Source organism: Schistocerca nitens, chromosome 8, assembly GCF_023898315.1.
Source record: "Schistocerca nitens isolate TAMUIC-IGC-003100 chromosome 8, iqSchNite1.1, whole genome shotgun sequence".
Taxonomy (NCBI): domain Eukaryota; kingdom Metazoa; phylum Arthropoda; class Insecta; order Orthoptera; family Acrididae; genus Schistocerca; species Schistocerca nitens.
This window is the reverse complement of record NC_064621.1, coordinates 79,081,316-79,103,006: the sequence shown is the minus strand read 5'-3', so window position 1 is coordinate 79,103,006 and position 21,691 is coordinate 79,081,316. Positions and strand designations below refer to the sequence as shown.

At 43.4% G+C, this 21,691-nt stretch overlaps 1 protein-coding gene and 1 pseudogene across 1 annotated transcript in view; both read right to left on the bottom strand.

Annotated features, from left to right (window-relative positions):
- LOC126198523 (lipase 3-like) overlaps positions 1-21,691 on the bottom strand; it is a 202,319-nt gene that overhangs the window by 89,144 nt on the left and 91,484 nt on the right. Inside the window, exons 2-3 of the mRNA XM_049934912.1 lie at positions 17,494-17,689; positions 696-810 (exon numbers count right to left, since the gene is read on the bottom strand). Of these exons, the coding sequence (XP_049790869.1) occupies positions 696-810; positions 17,494-17,689 (311 nt within the window). The remainder of the gene's footprint in view (positions 1-695; positions 811-17,493; positions 17,690-21,691) is intronic.
- LOC126199888 (5S ribosomal RNA) lies at positions 13,550-13,667 on the bottom strand (annotated as a pseudogene).

Sequence of the window (21,691 nt, the reverse complement as noted above, 5' to 3'; positions counted from 1 at the left end):
CGAGTGAAGTTATATGAACTTCAGCGCTCGAGATCTCAGGTCATTAACTAATTTTAAAATAAATTCAAGCGTTATTTCGAAGAAAGAGGGCCGCAACAAGTGAAGAAACGAATTTTCTCCGTCTGCATTTGAGCGGCAAGGGAAGAAGAAGATCACCGACGCCCTATGTTGAATTCGACACCTTTCTGCAGAGTCTCAGGAAGTGCGGGCATATGACGTTAAAGGTGGACCGTATGTCAGAAGTTACGCTCGCCGGCTGCTTTGGTCCTATTGATGAGGAACAGGCCATGTGCCAGGACTGGGGTTTTGTCCCCTGCATTCCGCCTCTCATCGTTACTAGCAACGCAAACTTTTTAATAAACACTGCGCAGACTCATCATATTCGTCTACACAAGGCGCATATCCATAAGACACAACAAACACACACTTCACGAAGGGAAATAGTCACTCTGTGTGTTTGTGTTTGTGTGTGTGTGTGTGTGTGTGTGTTGAGGAGGGGTCGTGGGGTGGGGGGGGGGAGGAGGGGAGGAACATTGGGTTAGACATTAACTTGGTAAAATTTGGGAAAATCCTGCTCTTAAACTGGCAGTACTGCTATGTTAGTAATGCTTAGTTATTGCGAAATAATGCAGTGCTACCGGATTCCCTGACTCTTAAAGACTCCTCACATCGGACTGAATACATCTGGTACGTACCTGAAGTCCCAGAAGCGAGAGTCGTGGATGGACATGTTGGAGTGGGCGCGAGAGTAAGTGTTGCCTCGGGAGTTCCCAATCCAGACGTCGTATCCCGCCTCATACAGCCGGTAAGCTGCGGAAGACACAACGCACGCATTAATCTACTCTTCCTTGTACTCTGGCATTCATATAGGTCCACCATAGACGTTCCAGAGACCTGGAACGAAAGGCAATTCTCTCTACGATGTCACCTTATTTCCTTACTGAAATCTCTGTTGATAATGACCTTTACATAAAAATGTGCGTACTATTGACTACGGTCATGCAGAAAATAATGTGTGTGTGTGTGTGTGTGTGTGTGTGTGTGTGTGTGTGTGAGGGAGAGAGAGAAAGAGATAGAGAAATTTGGATGGGTCATTCTGCCAACAGTACTATAGCACTTCTACCATATCAGTACTTGCGATATGCATACTGTTCGTTTTAAGACGTTACAGGAAGGAAAAAAAGTTCCAACACATGGAACATCAGCGACAAAAGTGAAACAATACTTAAGGCATCTAAAAGCGAAAAGCGTCTTCTTTAGCCGCAGATGTCAATTAGGTACCGTATCCAGAAAACACACTGCATTTTACGAGTCACAAACGGTAACTCTCAAGTCTAGTGGTCCGTACTAATTTCTAAAAATTGTGCAGAAACGTCTCATGGGTCAATATTTTCCCGATTTTGCTAAACAATGCGAGACGTGTTTAAAAAATAATGGGAATATTCTAATTTCACGAATCGTATTAGTTCGATTAGCGCGAATTATTCGTTGTTGCGTTGGCAAGCATGTCTGAAAAATATCTGCAGAGTGTTAGCCATGTCGTATGTTTAGTCTCTTGCCAGCTGTCAAGAAAGTTATATTTGTTTGGTATTATCGCCGATTATTTATTATGTATGAAAATGGATTACAGGTTTTGCAGTACATTTTGATAGCATAAAATGGTATAAGGGGAACAGAATTATGAGAAATTTTAAAAATCGCTCTTAGCAAGCCTGCTATGAGTACAACTCGGATTTAGAACTGTTGTAAGCAGTCTGAAGAAGATTGTGAAGGAGTTGAAGTGAGAAATTATCATGAAAGGTAGCCAAATCATATTCAAAGAAGTCACTGCTTCTGATGTAATATCCATTAGCTGATGCCATGAAATTGTTTCGGATTTATGGGTATGAAATGTGTGACAGCAAAATGTGTTCTAAAATTGTAGAATTTCTAGAAAAAGGAATGAAAGATGCTCAGAAGTATGTAGATGAAGTCAAGAACGGCGCAGAAGTGCTGAAACGTGTCGTAGCTGCCGGCCGCCGTGGTCTAGCGGTTCTAGGCGCTCAGTCAGGAACAGCGCGACTGCTACGGTCGCAGGTTCGAATCCTGCCTCGGGCATGGATGTGTGTGCTGTCCTTAGGTTAGTTAGGTTTAAGTAGTTCTAAGTTCTAGGGGACTTATGACCAAAGATGTTGAGTCCCATAGTGCTCAGAGGCATTTGAACCATTTTTTTCGTGTCGTAACTGATTATGAAACATGGGTTTACGGATACGACATTGAAATTTAGGGTCAGTCATCTCAATGGATGTGTTCTGGATCGCCAAGACCGAAAAAAAATTGACAAATGAGGTCAAATGTGAGGGCTATGCATTCTTCGATTTTTTAAGGGCATAGTGCGCCATGAGTTCTTGTTACAATGTTAGACAATCGATAAGGAGAACTAATTACAAGTTCCGCTACAGGGTGACACAGGGGAGACGGACGGTTTTGAACTGCGTAGTACTGAGGGCGCAGTGGTGGGAGGTGGTCGTGGTGGGGATAGTTCTGAGCCACACAAGACGCCATTTCATTTACTCAGTCACTGTGGAGCAGTGGGACTTGCAACGGCGAGTGTTTGTCTATGACAGTTTCGTGAAAAGTGGTGAGTCTATTATTGCTACGCAGCGATTTTTTCGTGCGCGGTTTAATGTCGGTCGACATGGAGCTTTTCCGAGCCGTAACACAATTCTCAGATGGCTGAAAAACTTCAAATCAACTGGAAACATACTGGATAAGAAGCATCCTGGCCCGAGACGCAGAGTAACGACACCAGAAAATGTTGAAAGGTTAAGGCAAGCGGCAGTCAGAAGCCCAGGACGGTCAGCTAGACGTCATGCTAGTGAGTTACGAATCAATCGAGAATCGGTTAGACGAATTTTGCATAAAGAATTAAAATTTCATCCCTACAAAATGGTCATTGTCCAACAACTTAAGGAAACTGATTTTGCTGTACGAGAAGACTTCGCTTACAGAATGCAAGTGATTTTGGGATCTAATGAAAATGAAATTTTATTGATGAGCGATGAAGCTCATTTTCATTTAAACGGGACTGTGAATAAGCAAAACCTATGTTACTGGCCTCCAGAGCATCCACACCTTATCCACCAGCATCCTCTACACTCAGAAAAAGTAACAGTCTGGTTTGCTCTTGGCTCTGTTGGCATTATTGGACCTTATTTTTTGAAGAGAACGGGGCCACAGTTACTGTTAAATCGATTCGTTACATTCGTATGCTTGAAACATTCTTGAAACCAGAACTAAGAAGACGACGAATCCCTATAAAACGCATTTGGTTACAGCAGGATGGGGCAACATCGCACACTGCAAACACTTCAATGACAGTTCTTAGGCGCATGTTTCCTGGCCGGATTATCTCACGTTTTGGCAATGTTCCCTGGCCTCCCACGTCTCCCGACTTGTCAGTATGTGACTTCTTTTACTTGGGAGTACCTTAAGAACTGTGTCTATAACCACAAACCACGAAATTTGGACGAGTTGAAGAATGCAATCATTCAAGAAATTGCTGCCATCCCTGCAGAGATTTTAGTCCGTGTGATGGAGGATTTTGAGAAGAGGCTTGAGTCCTGCATTCGAAATGATGGACATCACCTTGACGACATTATTTTTCACAAATAACTTTGTTATCTAAAATGGCAAATAATGAACTTTGATTTTGTGTAAATAAACATGCATTAATTTTAAAGTTGGCTGAGTATTATTTCATTAAAAACCGCCCATCTCCCGTTGTCACCCTGTATATGAATGAGGGATGTCTGGTCCCTCAGATACTACGCCTACTTATAACTGATTCACTAGACGGGCAGTGTATCCACGTTCTTCAGTGCTGATGCAAAAGTACATCCGACCTCCTGCGGAAATCTCAGAGTAGTTAGCATGGAGGAAATGGTCTGAGGATAGATGGCGATCGCTGGGAGTGTAGGTCGGTCTTGAGGCGTGCCGGGATAGTCCTCGCAGTTGCGCTAGCTACCACTGTGTCTCAAATTGCACAGTGGTTAACGCACCTGCCTAGTAAGGAGGAGATCGCGGGTTTCAATACCGTTTCAGTGCACATTTCTCATTCGTCGCCTCTGATTCCGCGTAGTGTCCCGATGCAGCTGACATGAGTAACCGTTTCCTGTCTCCCCTCCAACTTCAGTTTACATAGATAAGTTCAACGCCGTTTTCACGAAGCAATCCGAATAAAATCCCCGGATTTTTGGCAAAACAATTCACGGCTTTTTCAGAAGAAAGTGAATCTGCTCGTATTACATCGCTTATTCGTAAACTTTTGGCCAGAAAGAAAATAGTAATGACGTCCCAGCCTCCATATTCTTCAAACGTGACCCCGTGTCAAAAAAATGGTTCAAATGGCTCTGAGCACTATGGGACTTAACATCGGAGGTCATCAGTCCCCTAGAACTTAGAACTACTTAAACCTAACTAACCTAAGGACATCACACACATCCATGCCCAAGACAGGATTCGAACCTGCGACCGTAGCGGTCATGCGGTTCCAAACTGAAGCGCTTAGAACCGCACGGCCACACCGGCCGGCGACCCCGTGTCACTTCTGTTCGTTCCTAGAAATAAAGAAAAGCTTGAAAGGTCGTCGTTGTACAAACGTAGATGAGATTAAAGTCATATCGCTGAGAGTTAAAAATTGTCCGTAGAATCGAGTTATAGAAGTGTTTCGGAGATTGGTAAAAGTGCTGACATGAATGTATAATATGTAGTGGGGATTTTTTGAAGGGGTTATTATTAATGTGGACGTACAAATGAAATTATTTCCAAAAAGCTATAATTTACCATTATTTTTGAACGTATTTCCTACATACCAAACGCACAGGCTGCGGGTGTAGACACGATCAAGAATTAAATGCGTGTTTCTCGGAGGGCAGTCTACTTATCATCTGACTAAGTGCAGCGAGCTATGAACAGTAAGAGCTATTAATGCATGCATTAAAATTGTTTACAAATAAACTCTACTACAGGAAAATTAACGGCTTGTGTCACGAAATAATCGAAGATACTACTACCCTTCGAGGTAATATTATCGAGTAAAGAAGCTGCAGTTCAATGGAGCACTGAATGATTGGTATCAACCAAGTCACCAGGAAAGAAGAGGGACTGAAAATAGAACAATGTTTTTAAGGAGATTAGTTCTGAGAAGAACTCAATAGACGAGATGAACGAAATAAGATAATTCTGAACGGACGCTGCAGGAGAAGAATGATGTATTTCGTCAGCAAAAGTGATCACCTAGTATGACATACTGATTTAGAGTGGGGAAGACGTTTCTGAAAATGAAGATCGGTATTACAGCCTTGTGTTGCAGAGAAACGTCAACTGTAGCGAAACAGTGTAAATGGAAACTGCAACATTCGAATTGTGATACTGAAGAAGAACAAGGAGGAGTAGAATGGTTCAAATGGCTCTGAGCACTATGGGACTTAACATATATGGTCATCAGCCCCCTAGAACTTAGAACTACTTAAACCTAACTACATTACACAACACCCAGTCATCACGAGGCTGAAAAAATCCCTGCCCCCGCCGGGAATTGAACCCGGGAACCCGGGCGCGGGAAGCGAGAACGCTACCGCACGACCACGAGCTGCGGACGGAGGAGTAGATATAGCAAATGAGAGGAAAGGAAGAAGTTATCTAAAAAAACGTACCCAGTAAAAAGGCTAAGTTATTGAGTGAAGTGCAAATACCTCCAGGGTCTTTGTCAGTAGGGACAGATAAAGATTAGAATGAGCAAAACAGTTTAATGAAGACATTAAGTGCTGTCTGTGTGCAGGAATTAAAATATTATGAAAAAACAGAAATGAGTGGAGGGTGGCTTCACGAAAATCGGAGAAACGACAGCTGCAGACGACAGTAGATAATATAGGGTGAGTGAAAAAGGACTTAACAACTTTGGAATCGTATAGAAATTTATTGAGATAACTTACGGAATCGGTAGATGTGTCATTTTGTAGCGAAGAACCTCAAGTTTCACATAAAAGAGTCAAGTGTCATTTCGGTTCGATACGAGTGCAATTTATGATGCGGCAAACACCCCACCGGTAATCAATTTCTTTCCACACTCATTGCAGCAAATCGGGCATTACTTGTGCTACGGCAGTGTAGCTTCGATTTTTCATGTCAGCTAAATTTTTTGGTAGGCGAGGAACATACATATGATCTGTAGTGAAACGCCAGAGAAAGAAATCCAGTCGTGTCAGGTGTGAGCGAGGTGGCCATGCGACTTCACGGCCAATCCGTCGACCTGGGAAGCGGTTATCGAAGAAACCTCGAACTTCTCGTTCTGTTCATGACGTGTCTGTCTATGATAGGGTCAACTGCTTCGTATTTTGTTAAACGTATACCATAGGCAACATTCCACTTACCGTGATAGGCGTCCGATGTAATGGTCCTGAAGCAAGGCTAGTTTTCGTAACTAGAATAACCTTGTCCAGCAGCTTGCAGTTGATTTGCTTCACATTGCTCGACATAGGGCTAGTGCGGGTACAAAGGTTGCCCCACAACTGACAGCTTGTTTTTGTACGTTTACACAAGTTTTCGTAATTGGGAATCGATCAAGCCTCAAGCAGCCAGGCGCGAATCCAGAGAGTGGGTTACGAGGACCGAAACACCGCCTAGCCCCCCCCCCCCCCCCCCAAAAAAAAAAAGCTTTTAAAAAGCGTTTACATTTTTTACATATGTCAGTTCATATATTTCGCAGATAACGAAGCACGACTCACGCCCCGTACTCACAGCTTTACTTCTGCCAATACCTCGTCTCCTACCTTCCAAACTTTACAGAACCTCTCCTGCGAACCTTGCAGAACTAGCACTCCTGAAAGACAGGATATTTCGGAGACGTGGCTTAGCCACAGCCTGGGGGATGTTTCCAGAATGAGATTTTCACTCTGCAGCGGAGAGCTTCTGTAAAGTTTGGAAGGTAGGAGACGAGGTACTGGCAGAAGTAAAGCTGTGAGTACCGGGCGTGAGTCGTGCTTCGGTAGCTCAGTTGAAGTTGGTAGAGCACTTGCCCGCGAAAGGCAAAGGTCCCGAGTTCGAGTCTCGGTCGGGCACACTGTTTTAATCTGCCAGGAAGTTTCATCTTACTTGTGGCTTTTGTGAGCTTCTGTTCAGGTGGATTGTCTTTGGTAAAGGCGCACATTCATAAGGTGACCGGACCTGCTGTCAACAGTAGATTCTGCACGTTTCCTGAGTCCACAGATGGAAGAGGCAAACCACAGAAACCTGAGTGTGGAAGGCAGAAGGGAAATACACTCACCAACTTAGACATGGTCGCGTATACAAACAGTGATCCAATACTGTCAAATGTTTTTTTTTATTCCAGTCTTTGATCACAATATGAATTCTTTAGACGATAACCGGTTTCAGTCCTCAATGACTGAGGATGGTCATTACGCATTGAAACCGGTCACCGTCTAAACAATTCATATTGTGATCAAAGCCTGGAATAAAAAAAAATTTTGGAAATACATTCCACTAAGGAAAAAAATCACAAAAGACTGGCTTCCCAAATGTCGGTGCAAACGACTGAAGAACAGCATCCCCACAGACCTGTATTCACAGTCGTAGTCTTAAGTGAAATACTGATAATGATAAGAGCGCACTTCCGTTAATGTATAAATTGTGATATTGTGACAGTTATTTGCTATTTCATTTCTTAAATAAACTTTTGAATGACGCATGTGCTTCTCAAATTTTCGGTCGAATATTTCTCCGAGGCTACATTTCTCTGAATTTCTTGAACATTGTGCTACAGCAGTGTATTAATCACTGATGTAAAGAAACGATTATTATAGCAACACATTTTTATAATTTATTGTAATGCAACTATTACAGTACACTATGAATGTTATTATGTGTCTCCAAAATAGTAAATAATATAGTTAAGAACAGGATGAAAGTAAAGGTGGAAAAGTATGTTGCAGAAGAGGAATTTGAATTTAGAGAAGGTAGAGGAACAAGGGAAGAAATTTTAGCCTTGCGCATGCTTGAGAGAGAAGGATGGGTATGAATAGGTGGACTTACCTTACTTCAATTGGCCTAGAAAGGACTTTTGACAATCTGAACTGGGAGCTACTCTTTAGAACTACGAAGGAAATAGCACTGGATTGGAAGGATAGAAGAATGAGTAATGAGCTGCATTAGAACCAAGCCACAAAAATAGATATCAGTGACGTAGAAGAAGCCAGGAGTAGAAAAGAAGTTCGATGAGGAACCAAAGCACAAAAATAAAGATAACTGAGGTAGAGGAAGAGGCCAGGATTAGAAAAGAAGTTAGACGAGGACATATTGATTTAATGTGATCAACGAGGAAACTACTCAGATTATGAAGGAGAAGACAAAGGGAGTAAAAATCCGTGATAACGTGTCATATTTGCTGATAACAATGAAGTAGTTGCAGACTGCAGAAAAGAAATGAACAGAATGTTGCAAGTCCTGTCAGACTCTATTAAACTATGGAATTAAGACTGAACAAACGGAAAACAAAAGTAAATTGTAGCGAGGAAAAATACGGGAGGAATTAAAACCAATGTAAAAACTAATGATGACAGAATTGTTTAGTTGAAACAACTTGATAGTATCAGGGAGACCGAAAAGTTATGTCAGTTCTGGACACGGCGGTAGTCATTTGTCTTTTATCTGTTAATTGTGTATTTCAAAGTCGTGCCAAAGACATTTTAATGTCGGAGTGACTTGTTCCCTCGTAAATAATTAAATTTTGATTTTTTTTGACATTTATGGCGAAATGGCTGCTCTAATACCAGAAGAGGTACATATCCGGCATTGTATGCTTCTTGAGTTTCACAAGGATAGTACAGCAACAGTTGCTACCGAAAACGTTGGGATGCTTATTTAAGTGCATTAGACGTTCGTGAATGCTAAAAAGTCATTTTCAAAGTTCAAATCTGGTAATTTTGGTCTTTCCGACTCGTATCGACTTTAGAGGACGCCATGTTAAGGTTGAAAGTGGAAGCAAATCCGTGTCGTAGAATACGTTTTGTTAAAAGTCACGACCGGTTCCTTGCCACTAGAAGACGTATCCTCAGGTGATAAAGAAAGACCCTTTTTAATACGTCACCTCCGAAAGGAGGCACTCCTGTGTGTTTGGTGGAGCATTCGCGGAGTCGTTTATTTTGAACTGCGTAATCCTCGACAAACTATAAATGCAGACCTTTTCTGTGAACAGCTGGATGGAGGAAATCCATCTTTAACTCAAAATCGACCAGCGATTCTCAACAGGGGAGGCGTTATTCCGCAACACAATAATGGAAGACCGCACTGCGCAAGACGAACCCCGGGATAAATTAATGAATTGTAATGGGAGGTATTGCCGCACACACCATATTCGCTCTATATTGCGCCATCGGATTTCCCTTTATTCCGATCGCTACAACAGTTCCTAAGTGGCAAAAAATCTGAAAATGTGGATGATGTCCAAAATGCCATCTCCAGATAATTTGCGGGGAAACCGATTGATTTTTATCGATCTGTTATCGAAAATTTGCTCCTAGATAGGAAAAAAGAGTGTTGATAACGAGGGTGATTACATCTCTGATCAAAAATAAAAATTTATCAACAATGTATCTGCGTGCAATGTAATATAAAAAACGACACTACTTTTCGATCCCCCAAGAGTAGCAAAGTAGGCATTTATGACTGCGAAAAACATTTTAACCAGCAAATATACGAATATAGATGTCAGAAAATCTTTTTCTAGAATCATTTGTATTCAATACACGGCTGTATGCAAGTAGCAGTTGGACTCTGGATAAATTGGATAGGAATCGAATGAAAGCTAATGAAGTGTTGGGTATGACGAAAAATGAACGAGCTCCACAAAAAGAAAAAAGGGAAACAAGCTGGATGTCAAGGGAAGCCAACGTAAAGAGAAACTTCTCAAAAGAAATGGAAAAGAGAAGGATGTGAATACATTTTGCAGCACTGTGTACGTTCAGTAGAGGAACCATTCAGAGATGGTGACTGTCAGCATGAGAATGCGCCTGTTTATGAGACAGCATCTGTGAGCCAGTGGTTTGTTGAAATGGACTGGCCTGCTAGAGTCCCAACCTGAATCCAGCGGAGTGCCTTTGGGATGAGTCAGAAAGTAAATTTCGCTGCAGACCCCAGTGTGCAGCATCACTGCCTTCCAGAACGAACTTTTCACTCTGCAACGAAGTGTGCGCTGATATGAAACTTCCTGGCAGATTAAAACTGTGTGCCAGAACGAGAATCGAACTCAGGACCTATGTCGCAGGTAAGTGCTCTACCAACTTTTTATTTTAATTTTTTTTATACTGAGTACGGAGGGAAGGAACAAACACAAAGAAACGCTTTTGGAACTCGCCACATGCGTCGTCGATACTCCACGAGCACCGCAGCCTACCAACTTTCTTTTTAGTGAAGCAGGACAGTCAGTGTCCGGCTTGAAGAGGCAATAAGGGAAAGGGTCGAACCCCGAGGACTGGCCACGGTGTCTCCCCCTTCCCACCATGAAGGTGCTCCGTCACAATGTTTTATTTTATTTTTTATATGAATTAAATGGAGCCATACCACAAAAATTGTGACACCATGTGCACTAAAAAAGATCCATCTTACCCGCTGGGAACAACTTATCGAAGCGGGCGGCCGGTAAGAGGCGGTCGTTATTTCGACGGTCATCGCCAGTCGTCAGCCATCGGGTTGTCAGGGGTCGCTGCATACAGTCACAGACTATTTTTGTTACCGTACGGGGATAGTCGAAACATCTTGCTTGCAGTTCAACGTTTTCTCACACACGGCGCACCACAGCTGGGCGGTGGGTCCATGAACGACGACTCCAAATACCGGGTGATCAAAAAGTCAGTATAAATTCGAAAACTGAATAAATCAGGGAATAATGTAGATAGAGAGGTACAAATTGACACACATGCTTGGAAAGACATGGGGTTTTATTAGAACCAACAAAATACAAAAGTTCAAACAATGTCCGACACATGGCGCTTCATCTGATCAGAATAGCAATAATTAGCATAACACAGTAAGACAAAGCAAAGATGATGTTCTTTACAGGAAATGCTCAATATGTCCACCATCATTCCTCAACAATAACTGTAGTCGAGGAATAATGTTGTGAGCCGGCCGAAGTGGCCGCGCGGTTCTGGCGCTGCAGTCTGGAACCGCGAGACCGCTACGGTCGCAGGTTCGAATCCTGCCTCGGGCATGGATGTGTGTGATGTCCTTAGGTTAGTTAGGTTTAACTAGTTCTAAGTTCTAGGGGACTAATGACCTAAGCAGTTGAGTCCCATAGTGCTCAGAGCCAATAATGTTGTGAACAGCACTGTACAGCATGTCCAGAGTTATGGTGAGGCATTGGCGTCGGATGTTGTCTTTCAGCATCCCTAGAGATGTCGGTCGATCACGATACACTTGCGACTTCAGGTAATCCCAAAGCCAATAATCGCACGGACTGAGGTCTGGGGACCTGGGAGGCCAAGCATGACGAAAGTGGCGGCTGAACACACGATCATCACCAAACGACGCGCGCAAGAGACCTTTCACGCGTCTAGCAATACGGGGTGGAGCGCCGTCCTGCATAAACATTGTAAGTTCCAGCAGGTGTTTATCAGCCAGGCTGGGGATGATGCGATTCTGTAACATATCGGCGTACCTCTCACCCGTCACGGTAGCAGTGACTGACGTTTTGCTGTCCAGCGCCATCTGTTGGACATTTTGTGAACTTTCTTTTTTTTTTGTTCTAATAAAACCCCATATCATTCCAAGCATGTATGTCAATTTTTACCTATCTACATTATTCCGTGGTTTATTAAGTTTTCAAATTTGTACTGACTTTTTGATCACCCGGTAGTTAGCAAATAGGTTCTTGTGCTGCATTCTCTTTGTTAAGACCTCGAACCAACTACCCACGCACGACTCACGACGCACCCTTAGTATTGTGTATGAGGCCTAACTATGGATTCGGGAGGACGACGGTTCAATCCCGCGTCCGGCCATCATTTAGGTTTTCCGTGATTTCCCTAAATCGCTCCAGGCAAATGCCGGGATGGTTCCTTTGAAAGGGCACGGCCGACTTCCTTCCCCGTCCTTCCCAAGTCCGATGAGACTGATGACCTCGCTGTCTGGTCTCCTCCCCCAAAACAACCCAACACAACCCGGAACTATGGGCCTCATGGAAAAAGGGTGACCCGGCTGAGTCACCCAATTTGACTCTTAGTCTGATCACGAGGTGTGGCCAATTAATTTAAAGCGCTGATCACGTACGCTGACGTGAGGATCAATGAACTATACTTGACGGGACGTATCTGGAACATCTTAGGTAATTAGAAAGTTAACAGACAGCAATACAATTAAATACTTAGCTTTAATTCAGCATCAGCGGTGAACGTCGATCTTGACTTTGGACAACAATATTTACAAGTGCAGTTATAGACTGAACTGCGAATACTTCTTTACAATTCTGATTGCTTCACACATATAGATCAATTGTCAATGCATAAACTGTATGTGGCGCCTGGCTAGGTCGTAGCTACTGACTTAGCTGAAGGCTATGATAATTAGCGTCTCTGCAAATGAGATCTCTGGAGCTATAACAAGTGAACCATTCCTATTACAGTCGAACTGCGCTTGCTTGCTTCGTAAGACCAGCCGAGTGGCGGCGCTCGGTCTGCTAGCGTCGACAGTGGCGACTCGCGGGTCCGATCTGTACTGACGGACCGCGGCCGACTTGAAGCCTAAAACCTAGGAAGTGTGGTGCCTTGCGGTGACACCTCACTCACAGATCACTTCCGGCAGTCTGTCGTAATATTTCTGGCTTTTCAGCCATCATATTCGGCTATAAAAAGTTCTTTTCAGAGCAGTTGAGAAGGCAGTAGTGGCAAGATGACGTAGTGTGGCGCGAGATACAGATGATCCATGGTGTGTTCGGTACGGGTATGTGAGGAGGACCGCCTAAATGGTGGTACTTCTCCCGGATTAGCTGCCGTGTTCGGAAGCTGCGCGTCACAATGGTAATATTCTATTATTAATATCTGAAAAATTAAACAGCGTGCCGGCCGGAGTGACCGAGCTGTTCTAGGCGCTACAGTCTGCAACCGCGCGACCGCTACGGTCGCAGGTTCGAATCCTGCCTCGGGCATGGATGTGCGTGATGATCTTAGTTAGGTTTAAGTAGTTCTAAGTTCTAGGGGACTGATGACCTCAGGAGTCCGATAGTGCTCAGAGCCATTTTTTTATACAGCGTATTTACTTGAATTTCAAATTAAAGCATTCTCAATAGCATGCTATAATTACTTGGCAAGTATTAATGAAGCACTCCGTCTTCAGGCCACAAGTGGCCCATCGGGACCATCCGACCGCCGTGTCATCCTCACTTGAGGATGCGAATAGGAGGGGTGTGTGGTCACCACACCACTCTCCTGGTCTTTATGATGGTTTTCTGTGACCGGAGCCATTACTATTCGGTCGAGTAGCACCTCAATTGGCATCACGAGTGCGCTCCGAACAAAGGCAACAGCGCATGGCGACCCGGATGGTCACCCATCCAAGTGCCGGCCACGCCCGACAGCGCTTAACTTCGGTGATATGACGGGAACTGGTGCATCCACTGCGGCAAGGCCGTTGCCTCAAGTGTTAATAACCAGCAGAATAATTAACAACTGCAAAACGAAAAGGTCGACGAAGCACTTCAGTGATCTTCGGATCGCTCCTAACTTGGATGGCGGGCGAAGTGGTTCGGCTGTAAGATCAGAGCCTGTTCGGCAATCTCGGAAGACAGAGACGTTGCCCGCTGCGGTATCAGTTAAGACTTAGTTAGCAATGTCTAGTGTGTAAGTCAGAGCTGGTACGGCAGTGTCGGAAGACAGAGATTATTAAGAATGGATGGTTATTTGGACATATAGTTGAGAACTGTGTGATACTAATTACGGAAATATGCAGTACAGTAATTTCCTGCAGAATAAAAATCACTCGTGAGTCTAAAAAGGAATGCAATTGCCAGTTTCTCGTGTTCTCCCAATAAAAAGTGAGTGGCATCCAGTTTAACAAACTAATTGGAAATTTAATTATTTCTAAGATAATACTTCTTCGCTAATTCTTACAGCCTCAAGATTACGGATTCACGACCTACGTGCTGTTTTCTATGCAGGAGACAACAACTATAGAAGAGTGCAGGTTGGTGGACGTCTCTTGTTGTTGTTGTTGTGGTCTTAAATCCTGAGACTGGTTTGATGCACCTCTCCATGCTACTCTATCCTGTGCAAGCTTCGTCATCTATCAATACTTACTGCAGCCTACATCCTTCGGAATCTGCTTAGTGTATTCATCTCTTGCTCTCCCTCTATGGTTTTTACCCTCCACGCTGCCCTCCAATGCTAAATTTGTGATCCCCTGATGCCTCAGAACGTGTCCTACCAACCGGTCCCTTCTTCTTGTCAAGTTGTGCCACAAACTCCTCTTCTCCCCAATTCTATTGAATACTTCCTCATTAGTTATGTGATTTACCCATCTAATCTTCAACATTCTTCTATAGCACCACATTTCGAAAGCTTCTATTCTCTTCTTGTCCAAACTATTTATCGTCCATGTTTCACTTCCATACATGGCTACACTCCATACAAATACTTTCAGAAACGATTACCTGACACTTAAATCTATACTCGATGTTAACAAATTTCTCTTCTTCAGAAACGCTTTCCTTGCCATTGCCAGTCTACATTTTATATCCTCTCTACTTCGACCATCATCAGTTATTTTGCACCCCAAATAGCAAAACTCCTTTACTACTTTAAGTGTCTCATTTCCTAATCTAATTCCCTCAGCATCACCCGACTTAATTCGACTACATTCCATTATCCTCGTTTTGCTTTTGTTGATGTTCATCTTATATCCTCCTTTCAAGACACTGTCCATTCCGTTCAACTGCTCTTCCAAGTCCTTTGCTGCCTCTGACAGAATTACAATGTCATCGGCGAACCTCAAAGTTTTTATTTCTTCTCCCTGGATTTTAATACCTACTCCGAATTTTTCTTTTGTTTCCTTTACTGCTTGCTCAATATACAGATTGAATAACATCGGGGAGAGGCTACAGTCTCACTCCCTTCCCAACCACTGCTTCTCTTTCATGCCCCTCGACTCTTATAACCGCCATCTGGTTTCTGTACAAATTGTAGATAGCCTTTCGCTCCCTGTATTTTAACCCTGCCAACTTCAGAATTTGAAAGAGAGTATTCCAGTCAACATTGTCAAAAGCTTTCTCTCAAGTCTACAAATGCTAGAAACGTAGGTTTGCCTTTCCTTAATGTTTCTTCTAAGATAAGTCGTAAGGTCAGTATTGCCTCACGTGTTCCAACATTTCTACGGAATCCAAACTGATCTTCCCCGAGGTTGGCTTCTACCAGTTTTTCCATTTGTCTGTAAAGAATTTGCGTTAGTATTTTGCAGCTGTGACTTATTATACTGATAGTTCGGTGATTTTCACATCTGTCAACACCTCTTAGAACTTACGAATTCCACTGAGGGCGATGGATGCAAATAGGCGCCGCGCGTGTACTGCAATCTTAGTACAAATGAGACCAGGGACACGTCACCTGTGTTAACACAGAGGAGGTATGAAGAAGATAAATATTTTTGAGGGAAGAGGTTTATCATACATCTACATCTACAACTACATGATTACTCTGCAATTCACATTTAAGTGCTTGGCAGATGGTTCATCGAACCACAATCATACTATCTCTCTACCATTCCAGTCCCGAACAGCGCGCGGGAAAAACGAACACCTAAACCTTTCTGTTCGAGCTCTGATTTCTCTTATTTTATTTTGATGATCATTCCTACTTATGTAGGTTGGGCTCAACAAAATATTTTCGCATTCGGAAGAAAAAGTTGGTGACTGAAATTTCGTAAATAGATCTCGCCGCGACGACAACCGTCTTTGCTTTAATGACTTCCATCCCAACTCGCGTATCATATCTGCCACAGTCACTCCCCTATTACGTGATAATACAAAACGAGCTGCCCTTTTCTGCACCCTTTCGATGTCCTTCGTCAATCCCACCTGGTAAGGATCCCACACCGCGCAGCAATATTCTAACAGAGGACGAACGAGTGTAGTGTAAGCTGTCTCTTTAGTGGACTTGTTGCATCTTATAAGTATCCTGCCAATGAAACGCAACCTTTGGCTCGCCTTCCCCACAATATTATCTATGTGGTCTTTCCAACTGAAGTTGTTCGTAATTATAACACCCAGGTACTTAGTTGAATTGACAACCTTGAGAATTGTACTATTTATCGAGTAATCGAATTCCAACGGATTTCTTTTGGAACTCATGTGGATCACCTCACACTTTTCGTTATTTAGCGTCAACTGCCACCTGCCACACCATACAGCAATGTTTTCTAAATCGCTTTGCAACTGATACTGGTCTTCGGATGACCTTACTAGAGAGGTAAATTACAGCATCATCTGCGAACAACCTAAAAGAACTGCTCAGATTGTCACCCAGGTCATTTATATAGATCAGGAACAGCAGAGGTCCCAGGACGCTTCCCTGGGGAACACCTGATATCACTTCAGTTTTACTCGATGACTTGCCGTCTATTACTACGAACTGCGACGTTCCTGACAGGAAATCACGAATCCAGTCGCACAACTGAGACGATACCCCATAGGCCCGCAGCTTGATTAGAAGTCGTTTGTGAGAAACGGTGTCAAAAGCTTTCCGGAAATCTAGAAATACGGAATCAACCTGTGATACCCTGTCGATAGCGGCCATTACTTCGTGCGAATAAAGAGCTAGCTGCGTTGCACAAGAAAGATGTTTTCTGAAATAGATCGTTTCCTTCGAGGTGATTCATAATGTTTGAATACAGTATATGCTCCAAAACCCTACTGCAAACCGACGTCAATGATATACTGTAGGTCTGTAGTTCGATGGATTACTCCTACTGCCCTTCCTTAACACTGGTGCGACCTGCGCAATTTTCCAATCTGTAGGTACAGATCTATCGGTGAGCGAGCGGTTGTATGTGATTGCTAAGTAGGGAGCTATTGTATCAGCGCAATCTGAAAGGAACCTAATCGGTATACAATCTGGACCTGAAGACTTGCCCGTATCAAGCGATTTGAGTTGCTTCGCAACCCCTAAGGTATCTACTTCTAAGAAACTCATGCTAGCACGTATAAATATCGCTTCTCTCTAATTCTTCTCGTTTTCAACTTGCCGTAATGTCCTATCTTCCAAACTTCACAGAGGGAAGCCAAGGGGTCCAATTTCGAGTCCCAGTATGGCACACAGTTTTAATCTACCTTCGGCTCTCGAGGAAGAGTGGACTCCCGTTCTCCCACAGACGTTCAAATATACCACTGATGGTATCTCCGGCGGAGTTCGGTGGCCACATCCCACGTTAACGTCCAGTGGCTGGTGAGCAGACAGTGCGCAGCGTACGCACCTAGACCGTTGCGGGGGCCGAGAAAGACCCAATCAGTTGAGCTGCCGAGCAGGCCGTGCTGCAGCACCACGGGCAGGACGCGGCAGGCGCCATGCGGCTGCGGGCGCGGAATACGGTGCATGGTCAGCAGGTAGCCGTCGCCCGTCAGCACGGTGTGCGCCTCGGCTGGGTAGCCGTGGCGGCGGACGATGCCCGGCTGCAACACACACAAGCGCGGCGTCAGCAAGCGCAGCGAAAGGCGGCCGGTTTGTACAGTGTAAGACGGCTGAGTTGTGAGGGGAGTGCGCGGAGAGGAGGAAGCAAGCATTGGCTGGCGAGGGGAGATGAACCGTTGGGGGGGGGGGGGGGGACAAGGCACGCCTATCAGTTGCAGTGCTGGCACTACAAATAGCGCGTCATGCTTACACGAAAGCAGACGAAAGGCTTTAAATGTTGTTCGTAAACGAAACTGAAATCGTCATGTACAGTCTTAGACAATAAAACTGACCGCCGGCCGGCCGCCACAGAGACTAAGTCCGAGTCATTCACTTAAGGTGGCCAATAAAACTGACCGCCCCTGACAACTCTAAGTCCGGCCATATGCACAATCTGGCAACACTGTAAGATGCGGAAGTGTTAGGAGGAAGTATTATCTACTTCCGAGACGTTGTCGGACTATGTGAGCCCGTGGTCTATTGGCAAGCGTCGTGCGTTCTAAGCTTATAGTCGCCTGTTCGCGTCCAACTGTGTTTTTTTTTTTTTTCCACAGTCGGTCTAAAGTTATGAGTCTGACTGAACATCAAAGATAATTCGCTTAACATTCTACCCACCAGCAATAACAAGTATTCCAGAAACTATTCCGCAGGACAGCTCGTGGCTGCGTCGCGATCATAACAGCTTACGCTCGAGCGTTTCCTCGCGCTGCAGCGGCTACCGGCCACCGGCCAGGCGCCACCCGCCGCCTGAAATCCGGCACCGCTCAGGTGAACGCGGTGCGACGCTGTCAGTGTATGTATCAACTGTCATTTTCGAATTTGAAGTTCTAGTTATCATCTTGCAGTTAAGCATTGGATTTTGCATACTTGAGAATCATGAACTACAGTTAAGCATTGTAAAATTGAGTCGCAAGTGGAAATAGGTGTAACATCTGCAACACAACGTTTACTTTTGGTATAACAGAGGGGTGAATGCAGAGGAGGCAGCTAGAAAGATTTGAATTGTGTGTGGAGCGAGTGCTTTTGGGAAAAATACGCCAGAACAAGATATTCTTGTTTCAACAAAGATCGTTCTGGTATCAATGATTTTCCACATTAAGCAAGTCTCGACTACTGATATATGTGATAGATTACCATTTTACCATCATGCGACATTTGCATTCAACAGGCAAAGTTCAGAAGTCTGGTGTACGAGTACTACATGCTCTAATTCGAAACAACAAAAATCAACGGAGTGACTATTATTGAACGTCATCAGGTCGCTCATTGAGCATTCGTATGCAGTACTGTAACTGGTGACGTGTTATGATGCCTTTATCATTAACTTCCTAAGAAGAAATGAAAGGCTGAGCCCCTCCAAAAGACATAAACTCGAGCAAAGAGTAGTGTGAACATAATATTTTACATCTGATAGCTCCAAAAGTGAGTTTTGGGCTACGAATTCTACCAAAACACAGCTGGAATTTGTTGCCAACAACTGAGACACCTTTCGGTCTCAGCGTAAGAAAATCGAGCAACACAACTACATCACATGTTCTACTGCATGATAACGCACTTCTTGATTTGAGAAACAAAACTATCCAGGAGACTGAAATTAAAGTCGTCTCTCAGGCACTTGTATTGATAGAGAAGTCCTCTCTCAAGCACTTGTCCCTCTCGTCATATATTCGTTAAGTTTTACCTTTCCCGCTCTTGATCGATCAACCGTCGACGCAATTCATTTCTAGACGAAAATACTCTTAAAACTACTCTGGTATAATTATATCGTTGAAACCAGTAGGTTTCTACTGGCGTAGAATTTGTAAACAACTTTAGCATTGTCAGATCGTTTTAGATATCGTGAAAGAAAATTCTTTTGCTGATTAATTTCTCATTGATGATTACTGTTGCGTTTAGTAAACTATCGGAAAATCCAATTAAAATATTCACTGTACTAATACAAAATAAATTCAGCTTACTACAGAAACATCACGACGGCAGACTATCTTAATAAAGCATTAAGTATCTGTGAGACGATTGAGCGTATTTTAACACGAATTAGTAGGACATTACCGACTTTTGACTTCGAAAAGATCCGTATTTACTTCATTTCCTGTATCATCCGCTATTATTATGAAAAGTGGCATTTCATAGATATAATTATGTATTCACAACAACAAAAAATATGTCGTCATTATGAATTTGGCAGTACCGTAAGGTTTTCGCTCTGACACTAAGGGTTACTGAAAGTAGCAAGGCGCGTTGTCTTACGATTCCCTTATTTCGTTTGTATCTGCCTGCTTGTAGCTCTGCTACAAAAGAATTAAAAATCTGGCTTTCAGCGAGTCTCGAAAGGCGAACGAAAGCAGCTTGCACCTGGTAGCCCAACATGTTTCTTGGGAACAGGCTACTTCCTAAGTGGGAAGACATTCTTTTGTGGTTGAATTGTTGGCAAATGTCAGTCAGACGTGTGCTGTTGGTCTAAGCGTTTCGGTGTGTTGAATTTGTACCAATGATTTTTCTACAGGTTTTTTCTGTCCCAAATAGAGTGTTGAAGCCTCCCATTAGTATTTTCACGTCATCTTGGTAAATTTTGCTCATAGTATTTTCGAGTGTGTTCCACAATTTTTCGACATTTTCGGTGTTTTCCTTATTTTCGATCTTGGTGGGGGCATGTGCATTTATGAGTGTATATTTTTTATAGGGGCTCTGAATGAGCATAGTCATAACTCGATTGTTGATGGGTGTGATTTCTTCGACAGAGTTGTTAGATCTGTGTTCGAGAAATGCAATGCCGAGGATTGGTGCGAGTTTCGCTACCTTTTGTTGTATTTTGAAGATGCCATGGTTTCCGTAATGCAAGTTTTAATTGTCAATTAATCGTGGTTCTTGAAGAGCAAGGATGAGAATTTTTTGGCGGACGATTTCTTTTGTGAGATTATTTAGGTTTCTTGTTTGGATCAATGTATCGATGTTTAGTTTTCAAATGAATGTTTTCTGCTTGTAGGGAAATTTACCAGAGATCTTCGATATTCTCTGCCGTGCTAACCTGGACTCCCCAGAGTGCGAAAATCCAACTGCCGCCTATCGGTGGCCAGGTTGTGTACCACCTGGGATAAAGTTACCTTTGCTTGCATAGTTCATGTTTTCTTGTGTTTCATTGGTTTGGCCTGGGTGATACCAGGACCGGACAGGACCAGAGGGTGTTGAAGCCTTTGGAAGCAAATATTTTCAGCCAAGCTCATTGAGCTAACAGACGGTGACCAGAGTAGCGGTGATTTTCACTCAGATGTGTCTGGATTTTGGGTTCAACGGATTGAGTAGCCGTTCAGGATTGTGTTAGTATTTGGTTCACCACAAGTATTTGATTTCCACGGTACCATCCATATGGGGGAGGGTTTCCCCTATCGGCCACACGGGATTTTTATTATTATTATTATTGTCATTATGTCATCAGCAAATCCGATATGGTGTATCTTCCCTCCACTGAAATAGATGTGTGTTGTTCGATTCAGTATTTCCATCACATAAACATGGTTTATAATTACGTTACATTGCTGCTAGTAGACATATTTCTCACTTTTTCTTAGACAGTTGCTAGCTGTTACCCCATCATAGGAATTTATGTGCGCAGCATTGTTGCAATACAGACGTTCAAATTATCCGATTTCTGTAATTTCATTTCGATACAAGATCGTCCTAATCGGATTCAGCCAGTCAGTCTTAATGTGGCTATCCGACTACGGCGCTCATCATATGATAGACTGGGTGAACCACATTCTTAATCGGACTGTTGAATCCAGATCACTTATCTATGACAGGGAATGAATTCTTAAACACTGTGCTTATTACAAATACGTTATTTAAATATAAATATATCAACTAACGACATAACAATGTATTTACAGGAGCAGAGACCCATCCATCATAGTAGAGCAGTGCGAGATTGGTTTCAGGGCCAAGAGAGGATGAAGCTGTAGCCGTTTGTTCCACGATCACCGAACATCAACCAGATAGAGAATATG